Consider the following 11,370-nt stretch of genomic DNA (forward strand, 5'->3'; position numbering starts at 1 on the left):
TAACAAAAACAATCAAAGGGGTTGACCCTCCCACTTGTGAAACACACACTCACACACCCACCCACCCACACACACACGTACACACGCACGCACACACACGCACACATAAAGTTATCTCGTTGCCACACCCCCCCCCCCCCCAAAAAAAAAAAATGAAAAAAAAAATGAAAAAAAAAATGAAAAAATGCCTGAAAATCTCCAGAGGTTTCAGGACATTTCAACGGTAGAAAGCGTTGTCTTGGAAACGGTAGGAGAAGAACATGCGATCCTCACGAACAAAAGATACAATTGTCGGCTTACTTAGAGTTAAATCAGGGACCTATATTAGGTCTATGGTTAAATACAAGGGGAACTGAACGTGCTCGATCGCAGCACATACACAATTCTTTGTGGCTCAAAGATAATTGACCCGACGAAAGGTTTTGCGCGCAGAGAAATATGTTGGTTTAGAAGCAGTCTGGAATTGTCGAACGTGTGTGTGTGTGTGTGTGTGTGATTGCGTGTGCGTGTGTGTTTAGCCGGGAGTACAAGTGTCTTCATAATGCGTTGTGTCGATGTGCTTCCTCTTTGCGCTCTGCTCGTTCGTGTTAAAGCCTTTTTCCTGGGAATCTTTTTCTGTCCGCTATTGCATGTGTGTCAGTGTGTGTGTGTGTGTGTGTGTGTGTGTGCTTGTGATATAACTTGACAATGGATCGCTTTAGAAGGAGGAACTTCCTGTCTCATCTTCCTGATCGAGAAACACCTCGCCTTGCCACAGGTGTTAGAAACGACCTATTGCCTTTCATTGCAACTGATACTATGGAAATATTGAAAATGCATGTTCATTTACTGTGCGTGGCCGTGCGTGCATCTAGAACGATTCCCAGAAAACTACTGGACAGTACAGACGTTTATGAAACTTTTCATGCGAATATTTCCTGCTTGTTTATCCACAGGATTATGTCTTTTATCGGGTCACAGAGGTCGTAAATTAAGAACAGAGGCGGCGCTGTGGCGACAGCATTTTTCAATCAATTTAATTGAAATTTTGGTCAAACACTCTTTGACCCAGTCTGGACTTTGGGATTGTATCACACCTTGAACATTTATTTCAGCTCAAAATCGATATTACAATTACAGACACAGAATTCGTAATTATTTTCTGAATTTGAACGTGTAAGTACGCAAGTTATGTTTAAATAAATATTGTGCTTGAAAACAACAGAAATCAGTTACATTATAGTTCGGGTTTCGGTCAGCCAGGATTCATGTAGTCTAGGGGAATACTTTTTCAGTTCACTCTGGGTGTTTAGGCAGACAGATTGACTGAATGTTTCGAGATCACTTCATGCGATTTAACTCAAGGTTAATGTTTTCTGTCTGTCTGTGTATGTTTCTATCTAATTCTAAAAGTTTATCGTTTAATGTCAGTCTCCATGTCTGTCCGTTCATCCGTATGTCTTTCTCTGACTCGATCTCTCTTTCTCTCCCTCTCTGTTCATTCCGGAATCTTTGTCATCTATGTTCAGAACTCTGTCCTTATAGTGTCAGACTAACAGGCCCCCTGAGCGAGCCACTTTCCAAGGGAAGCTAAATTCGCGAATGGAAACAGTACTGTCGTCTGGGATGCCGTTTTCAGTATTCTGAGCGTTGAAGAATTTGTAAAGAGAAGAAACGATAACAGAAGGAGAAATAAAAGTCGTGTGTGCATATTTTGGCTTTTGGAGGGACGATTTTGAGTTTGAATCCGTTCTTGCCATGCTCCTAAAGCGTGTAACATACAATCTTGCACACGTTTGCTTTAGTAGTGGCAAAGAAGCCAAAGCGTGTGACATAATGATTTATTGTCAGTGGGTTTTTACACCCCCGGTATAGGGGTGTGTATAGGTTTCGCTCGATGTGTTTGTTTGTTTGTTTGTGTTCGCATATAGATCTCAAGAATGAACGGACCGATCGTCACCAAACTTGGTGAACAGGTTCTATACATTCCTGAGACGGTCCTTACAAAAATTGGGACCAGTCAAACACACGGTTAGGGAGTTATTGGTGGATTAAAATTATACAAGGACTTATAGAGGGACATCTTCATGGTCAAAGGGAAATAACCATTCTCACTCAGTCACTGCCACCAACTGAGTGAGAATGGTTATTTCCCTTTGACGGGGGTGTTTTTCCTACCTCGTAGGAATTTCTTGTTATCTCTCTGTTTTGTTGATGTGGTTGGGTGCATTGCGTAGCTGCTTTTTCTTTTTCAATTATGTCCTTTGATGTATGTTGTAGTTGAGGATGTATTTGATGTGGCATCAGCCATCCCCTGTACATACCCATACATGTATGTATTGTGCGTGCGTGTGTGTGTGTGTGTGTGTCAGTGCGTGTGTTTGTGTGTGTGCGTGTGTGTGTCAGTGCGTGTGTGTGGGTGTGTGCGTGTGTCAGTGTGTGTGTGTGTGTGTGTGTTTGTGAGAGAAGGAGTGAAAGTCAGAGTGTATGTGTGTGAGAGCGTTAGAGTGGGGGGAGAGAGAGAGAGAGAGAGAGAGAGAGAGAGAGAGAGAGAGAGAGAGAGAGAGAGAGAGAGTCTGGAGTCTGGATGGTTTATTGATTAGGCCTTGGGCCCATTTCAATTCGGGGTGTACAAAGTTTCTTCTTCTTCTTCTTCTGCGTTCGTGGGCTGAAACTCCCACGTACACTCGTGTTTTTTTGCACGAGTGGAATTTTACGTGTATGACCGTTTTTTAACCCGCCATTTAGGCAGCCATACGCCGTTTTCGGAGTAGTACAAAGTTTCAAAATTACATGCTTCATGAATAATAATCATAATAATATTAATCATAATAATAATCATCATCATCATAATGACAATCGACATGACGACAGTGAAAACAGGCATTTACAACAGCAAAACGTTTGAAAATGGACAGTAATGCATCAACACAAAATCCAGTCTCTATCACACTTCACTCATGTCTCTCTGTCATCCTTCCATCCATCCATCCATCCATCCATCCATCCAACCAGAGAGAGAGAGAGAGAGAGAGAGAGAGAGAGAGAGAGAGAGAGAGAGAGAGAGAGGCTGTCATGTTTGATATATGTACCGGTTGTAACGGGTCAGTTGGCCTAAACAATAAACTTTCTGAGTTCTGAGTTCCCTCTCTCTCCATTTTTGAAATATAAGTCTGTCTCCCTGTCTCTTGCTTCATCAGTAGTTGGAAATACTAATTCTTTAAACTATGTGTGGATTAAATCCTAAAGAGTTCTTATTGATTCTGTTGCCTGTTGTTTGCTACAAGGAAATGAATTTTTAAAGTGTCGTTGTGTGGAATACACGTGTATAAATTGTTCCTTTTCACTAAATAATTTCACTTGGGAGCGAACTTCTTAATGTGACAGGAGCTTTTTAAAACAACACAGCGGAATAAGACAGGTAATCTTTATCTGTTTATCTGTGTGTGTGTGTGTATGTCTATATGCCTGTCTGTCCGTGTGTCGGGTCGCTTCTCTATCTCATCTACTCTTTGCCCTCGGCGCGCCTCTCTGCGTTTCGTTACATTTACTGTGTATATGGTGTACATTTGTGATAAGAACGAAAGAAACCGTCTTCTTCAGATGGATCGAGTGGCTTGCGCACGCGCGTGTGTGTATGTGTGTGTGTGTGTGTGTGTGCAACATGTGTGTGTGTGTGTGTGTGTGTGCAACATGTGTGTGTGTGTGTGTGTGCATGTGTGTGTACGTACGCGCGTGGGTGCGTCTGTGTGTGTGTGTGTGTGTCAGTGTGTGTGTATGTGTGTGTGTGTGTGTGTGTGTGTGTGTGTGTGTGTGTGTCCGTCCCTCTGTCTGCGTCGGTTAGCCCAAGAACGAATATGGATGTTGTGTGGTAAACATTTGCAAAAGTTGAACAGAATTTTGCCTTGGTTTGTGGATGAAACGATATTTTGGATAACGTTTCTATTATCCACTTTCAATGACACACAGAAAAACAAAATTGGCATTGCCAAATTGACTGAAGAAAACGATTTTCCTACTGGCAATGGATAATACCCCTTTGTTTAAAAAAGTTCTTAAAATATCACATTACTCAAAACGTGACTTGTACCATTTGTGCAGTCGCAGGCAAGGAGAATAGTAGGATTGTGTCTTCATTTTTTTGCACTGCATATGCTGATCAAGACTATTGCAAAGCCTGTTCGTGTTGAGCAGTAATCTTAAATGTTTAGTCCTTTCAAATGTAAATTTCCTGATTTAATATTCATAACAGACTATGTGCATTTTTTGGCATAAACTCAAATCAGCATATTAGGATTGAATTTGTTTGTGTGAACTCTAATCTAATACAAATTAGCACACACACAATTAGCGCGACATTTGTTCGGTATCCCAAATAAACCATTCATTCCCGTGTCATTTTTCATTCAAACGGTCTATGCCATTAAAGGCACTCAACTCGGCTCTCCGACACACTTTTCGTATTGTTCACGTGACCGCCGCTCAAATAAGGGTACCCCCAAAATCGACCTGACAAAAACGTAATTAAGGGTACCATTTAAAAAAAAACGACAAAAATTCAGAATAGTCACAACTTGGCAAGAGCACAGCAACAGGACAAATCTTTACCAAAATCGCGGAGAGCATTGATTACTGTTGTTGGTGTTATATAAGCTGTCATTATTATTATTATTTATCATTTATTAAAATCCTACAGTCACTTCCCGCAGTGGGGCACTGCGGTTATGAAATTAAAGGCCCCTCCTGTTTTTGGAACCGCAGGAGCTTTCTAGTTTGCTGTTAGGTAGATTTTTGGTTCCTCTTTCCTGTCATGCTCTCTTTTTCTTCATGAATTCTTTTCTTTTTTCTGCCTTCTTGCTCATTCACCTGTATTTTTTCCAAAAATCTCTTCTCTTGCCGCTTGTCTCGCGATTCATGTATAGTTTAATCTGTTAGTGTTCTGATGTAAGTCCAGCAGTAGATAGGTTAAGCCTATTTTAACATACTGGAAACTGGTAATCTTCCAGTAGGTATTAATTTAGTTTTACTAAAGCCTGCTGGGACACAAGTAATGGGTTAGTGCATTTGTAAACAGGAATCGCTTGACAAGTGGCCCCCTTCATCCCCCCCTTCCTCGTCCTGATATGGCTCTGCGTAGTCGGCTGGACGTTAAGCAACAAATAAACAAACAAACAAACAAACTACAGTCACTTCACTTGTCGGGCTTTAAGTTAGGCTTTTGGACGACGTCAACCCCCGATCACAACTTTAAAGTTTCAAATGGAATCATATCAATGTGTAAACGGCATATACATTACCTGAACCCAAACCAGACACTTCCTAATTATGTAAATGTGGTACACGCTTTTTGTGGTACAATTTACTTAGATATATTTTGTTATTTTTGATTAATGAATACATTTCTTCGGCGTGTTTTTCCCCTGCGGCAGATCAGGATTAGTACAAATATTCTCCGTGTTTCTTTCAGGTTCGCGATGCTGCCAAAGGCGCTATTTGTTGCTGCAGTCATGCTGCTCATAAGAGGCGAGCCGAGGATGAGAGAACCACTACCACACCCATTCACGCCATGCGGACAGTGTGCGTGTAACGGCTTAGCGGTGGACTGTTCCAGCCGAGGGTTGACCAGTGTTCCTTCCAGCGGTCTGCCGGTCATAGCCACCAGTCTGTCTCTCCGTAACAACTCCATCTCCTTTTTGGGACCCAAGGTCTTCTCCAGGTTCACCCGTCTGCACTGGCTTAATCTATCTTACAACGTCATCGCTGATATCGCTGTACAGGCGTTCTCTGCTCTCAAGGGTTTAACGGAACTAAACCTTGCTCACAACCATCTCACGTTCACGAACAGAACGGAATGTTTGGACAGACGCTTCATCTCCTCGGAGTCTTTGACACACCTGGATCTGTCTTTTAATCTTCTTCACAATGCCAGCTGTTCGATAGCTGATATGTTTGGGACTGGGCTTCAATGGCTGGCACTGAGTCACAACGGTTATTACCTAAACGAAAACCCGTGTCTTCTGAGCTCTCTCCAGAGTCTATTGGCTCTTGATCTGTCCCACAACAAGCTGAATAAATTCAGCGCAGAGATGTTTAAAGGTGTTGCGCATCTCAAGTCGTTGAACATGAGTCACAATCAGATTCTTCTTAACAATGACTCGTACCCAGTGGAACTTTTCCGTCTGCTAGGCCCGTCCCTAACTGAGCTGCGTGTTGAGGGAAATTGCAATACAACCTCGTGCCCAGAAGGCTTCTCGTATCCCGACGAGGTACTGCAACTGCTGTCAAATGTGCAGAGCCTTCACATAGATGGTTTGCCGAATGCTGACTTTGGACCTGGCTTCCAAAACATGACCTCGCTCACCAACCTTAGTTTGTCAGGAATGGATGACAGCTTTTGTGCAATCAACTGCCTGACGAACAAAACCTTCCTCCACCTGCCGCATTCCCTGTGGTCACTAAACTTGTCCAAGTGCAGCATCAGCAGGATTGAGATAGACGCCTTCAGACCTCTACAGCATCTGCACATCCTGGATCTGTCTTTCAACCTGAATTTGGGCTTTGGGACGTTGGGGAACGCCTTCTACAGCCTACAAGGCTCGGCCTTAAAAGAACTCCACATCAGTTCGATAGTTCACCCCTACACCACGGGCGTAATTGTAACTCCTCGGAACACGATGTTTTTCAAAAACACGAGTCTGGAAATCATCCATGCTGAGGGAAATCGCATTGAAGAGTTCTGTGAAGGAGCACTTCTAAACATGCCAGAGTCTTTGATGGTTGTCAGCGTTGACAGGAACGAACTAGGGTTTGGAAACTATTTCAAAGATTTTGGCAGTCTTAAGAATTTGAAAGCAATTTATATTGACGGTAACAGAGTAGCCCATGAACCTCCCTCGGCATATCCCCCTCAGCAGCTTCGGCAGTGCTCCACTGGAATGATGAGAGATGCGATGGAGTGTCCGTTGAACTGTCACCAGCGCTTTCAACCCAAAGAAATCCCTCGCTTTGGGATGGAATCTGTGCATTCTGTCTCCACACAACCAGGAACTCTAGCCTTGCAGAGTTCTGCCAAGCTGGTGCACATTCTGCCACCAAACCTACACACGTACGTGTCTCGCTGGTACGCGCTAAATTACAAAATTCTTGAAGTGGAATTCAACGCCAGCAATTCTTTAGCAGTTCTCAACCTTGGGCATAATAGACTTAAGACATGGATAGGTCCCATCACAGGTCTGAAAAAGCTTGCCACTTTAGACCTTGGCAGTAATTTTGCCGACAACGTGTCTACAACTTTCTTCAGCAGCCTGACATCTTTGAAAGAACTCAACGTGAGCCGTAACTATCTACGCATAGTTATTGAGCACGATAAAGATGGTGAACTGTTCAGACCCTTGGGCCAACTGCAGAGTCTTTACCTATCCAAAAACTACCTGAACGCTATTCCTCCCCACGTGTTTGTAGGACTTGTAAGCCTGGAGAATTTAGTGCTGTCTCACAACGAAATTTATGACTTTAAAGTGAATATCTCCCACATGAGGAACCTGTCGTTGCTGGACCTTTCATACAACCACATTCGCTACCTGCCCAAGTTCATCATGGACCATTTAGACAGTATCGCCGAGTACGAACACGTGAGCCTGGATCTCACCTTCAACCCGATAGCGTGCGTGTGCGAACGCATTGATTTCCTGAGGTGGATCGTCGATTCCAAAGTGAAATTTCGTTCCAAGGATAGATTGGCTTGCTCAATGTCTAATGGTAACGTAGAGGAACAGGTTAACGTTTTTGACGTCATTCAGAGTCTTCAAAACTCATGTACTGACAAATCCGGAATCCTTGTAGGAGCCGTGTCCTGTGCCTTCTGCTTGCTGGTGGCTATGCTCTCAGCCCTCATCTACCGCTATCGCTGGAAGCTGCGCTACCTCTACTACGCCTCCCGCCTGGCCTACAGACGCCTGCAGACCTGCGACGACGACGACTTTGAGTTCGACGCCTTCGTGTCGTACTCGTCGGAAGACAACGACTTTGTGCACGGTGAGCTGCTGGAGGAGCTGGAGACGCGGGCGGGTCTTCGTCTGAACGTGCACAACCGTGACTTCATCCCCGGTCGTCCCATCCCGTCCAACATCGTCAGCGCCGTTCAGAGCAGTCGCCGCACGCTGGTGGTGCTGTCCCGGGAGCTGGTGCAGTCCGAGTGGTGTCTCTACGAGATGCAGATGGCCACGATGGAAGCGGCGCACACAGGACGTGACGTCTTGCTCTTCCTGCTGTACGAGGACGTGCCGTCACAGCAACTGCCGCGTGACGTGCTGTACAACCTGCAGTCCTCCACCTACATCACCTTCCCCGGCACTCGGGCGGAACCGTCACTCGTCCGTGACTTCTGGGCCAGACTGGCTCAGGCCATCAGACAGGGATGACATCGCCTCATGCATGACTGCTCCGATACTGAACCCTACCTGTCTTTTTACATTTAGTCAAGTTTTGACTAAATGTTTTAACATAGAGGGGGAATCGAGACGAGGGTCGTGGTGTATGTGTGTGTGTGTGTGTGTGTGTGTGTGTGTGTGTGTGTGTGTGTGTGTGTGTGTGTGTGTGCGTGCGTGTTTGTGTGTGTGTGTGTGTGCGTGTGTGTGTGTAGAGCGATTCAGACCAAACTACTGGACCGATCTGTATGAAATTTGACATGAGAGTTTCTGGGAATGATATCCCCGAATCTTTTTTTCTTTTTTTCGATAAATACCTTTGATGACGTCATATCCGGCTTTTTGTAAAAGTTGAGGCGGCACTGTCACACCCTCATTTTTCAATCAAATTGATTGAAATTTTGGCCAAGCAATCTTCGACAAAGGGCAAACTTCTGTATTGCATTTCAGCTTGGAGGCTTAAAAATTAATTAATGACTTTGGTCATTACAAATCTGAAAATTGTAAAAAAAATATTTTGTTTTATAAAATGATCCAAATTTACGTTCATCTTATTCTTCATAATTTTCTGATTCCAAAAACATATAAACATGTTATATTCAAATTAAAAACAAGCTCTGAAAATTAAAAATATAAAATTATGATCAAAATTAAATTTTCGAAATCAATTTAAAAACACTTTTATCTTATTCCTTGTCGGTTCCTGATTCCAAAAACATATAGATATGATATGTTTGGATTAAAAACACGCTCAGAAAGTTAAAACGAAGAGAGGTACAGAAAAGCGTGCTATCCTTCTCAGCTCTTCTTGTCAGTTTCACTGCCTTTGCCACGAGCGGTGGACTGACGATGCTACGAGTATACGGTATTGCTGAAAAATTGCATTGCGTTCAGTTTCATTCTGTGAGTTCGACAGCTTGACTAAATGTTGTATTTTCGCCTTACGCGACTTGTTTCGTTTCTCTGTTATCAATCAATCAATCAATATGAAGCTTATATAGCGCGTATTCCGTGGGTACAGTTCTAAGCGGCTTGTCGAAGAGTTGTCAACACAGGACTAACAAAGAAACTAACATCTACAGACGGACACGAACCCTATCACACACTAGCAAACCCTGATAAACATACAACAAACAACTGTTACACATCAATAGCTTAAACGAATCGGTCGAATAATTATGGTTATGATCATCAAATATCTTATGCTTAAACTTAAAGAATTAAGATCAATATCAATAGTATAATTACAATCAACAGATTACATGTACTGTATATGTTCACACGCCCTGATGAGAAATGGATACAGAACACAACAAAGACTGTAACCTGAGGTGTCAAGTAGGTCGTGGGTGTACCACAAAGCTAATACTTTTTTTGCTTTCATAAATGAAAAGTTATCCTAGAATAATGAAGGATGTAGCATAAAATGTGAATCAGAAACCGGTATCCATTTGTTCTGCGTGTTTTGCCCTGGTCGTGTTACTTGTACAAATGTATTTATAAACTGTTGATATTTGTATGTGTGTGCGTGTGTGCCTTTTGTGGTTTTTGTATGACAACTGAAACTTGATGAGAATTTCTCAATTCCATCATTCAAAGCCTTTAAAGAGTTCTCTCTTGGTTTCTTGATGTACGTGTAACTTCTTGTACTCAACAGTCTTCAAAGATGTTCTCCCATTTTCACATCCATTAGATGCCTCTTTCACAGTCTACACAGATTTCCCTTTCTGTTTCCGTATTATGGCTAGTAGTCCACAACATTTAAAAATCGTCCCATTATGATTCCTTGTGTAAACCCAGAGTCGTATTTTGTTTTTGTTTTCAGATGTATTCTCTTCCTAATTCTGTTAGTGCAAAAGTCATTTCCTCCCAATATGTTTCCTTACGTGTACGTTATAGGCCCCAATATTTCCTTTTATGTTTTCACGTTTCAACGATTTTGCTTTGATATCTGCTCGTCTAAATGCTGGCATCTTACAGTCATTGAAGACTTTGTTTAACTATTTCCCGGCTTACATAAGTGCAGCCAACAGGTCCCCCCTGTCTTATTTTGTTTATGCTCGGAACCAATGCACTTATTGGATTTATTCTTGCTTTTCATTGTGTACATGATGGTCGCCCAGAGTATCACGTTTTTAAATATAAATACTTGAAGCCCACAGTTTTCACAGATTTACCCCCGAGTTTCCTTGTGTAAACGCTTGAAGCCCATAGTATTCAAAGATTCCCCATATGTCTGCTTGAGTAAGTGATAATAGTTTTCAGCCATCAAAGAAAGATTTTACACAATGTGTTTCCTCGTACTAATACTTGAAGTAAACAGATTTTGAAAAGTGTTGAAAATGTTTTTCCTTGTTTCAAATTCGGGTGGACCACAGACGTTAAATATTTCATTTAATATTTCCTCCTTTTCATCGCGAGCAGCTTACATTCTTCAAAGGTTTTTACTTTTACGTTTTCTCGTGTAACTGTTGGCAGCCCTCAGTCTTCACAGATGTTCTACCTGTCTCTTCTTGTGAAGACTGGTAGCATACAGACTTCAGAGGTTGTCTCCAGTGTTTCCTCCTATGTTTCCTCGTAGCTCACGGTTTTGCACGTGCTAGTGTTTCATTCAGGTTTTGTTTTAGCTGTATAGTAATGTAATGGGCGTAAAGTAAGGAGAAACCAAATGTCGATTTGAATAATTGAACACTTTCTTGTAATCTTTTGGATGTGTTGACGTGTCCTAGCTGTTAGTTACTGTATTCTAAAACATGCTTTGGTTACTAAAATGCTTAGCTGAACCAATTCATGGTCCTGTATTGTCTTAGTTGTGTGTGTGTGTGTGTGTGTGTGTGTGTGTGTGTGTGTGTGTGTGCCAGTGTGTCGGTGCGCCCCTTACACGGAGCTGTGCGCTGCAATAGTAGCGTAGATATATACGATCGCCAATTTACTTGGTTGTATTAAGGTGGGAAACAACAGGATT

At 42.6% G+C, this 11,370-nt stretch overlaps 1 protein-coding gene across 1 annotated transcript; it reads left to right on the top strand.

Annotated features, from left to right (window-relative positions):
• Nucleotides 1-2,499: 2,499 nt before the first annotated feature.
• LOC138959657 (toll-like receptor 4) lies at nucleotides 2,500-11,192 on the top strand. The gene is made up of 2 exons (XM_070331234.1): nucleotides 2,500-3,400; nucleotides 5,447-11,192. The coding sequence occupies exon 2, from the start codon at nucleotides 5,454-5,456 to the stop codon at nucleotides 8,397-8,399; it is 2,946 nt and encodes a 981-aa protein (XP_070187335.1). The 5' UTR covers nucleotides 2,500-3,400; nucleotides 5,447-5,453; the 3' UTR covers nucleotides 8,400-11,192.
• The last annotated feature ends 178 nt before the right edge of the window (nucleotides 11,193-11,370 follow it).

Source organism: Littorina saxatilis, linkage group LG2, assembly GCF_037325665.1.
Source record: "Littorina saxatilis isolate snail1 linkage group LG2, US_GU_Lsax_2.0, whole genome shotgun sequence".
NCBI classification, from domain to species: domain Eukaryota; kingdom Metazoa; phylum Mollusca; class Gastropoda; order Littorinimorpha; family Littorinidae; genus Littorina; species Littorina saxatilis.

Excerpts from the sequence above, each read along its gene's own strand:
- LOC138959657 (XM_070331234.1), top strand. The coding sequence starts at position 5,454 with ATGCTGCCAAAGGCGCTATTTGTTGCTGCAGTCATGCTGCTCATAAGA.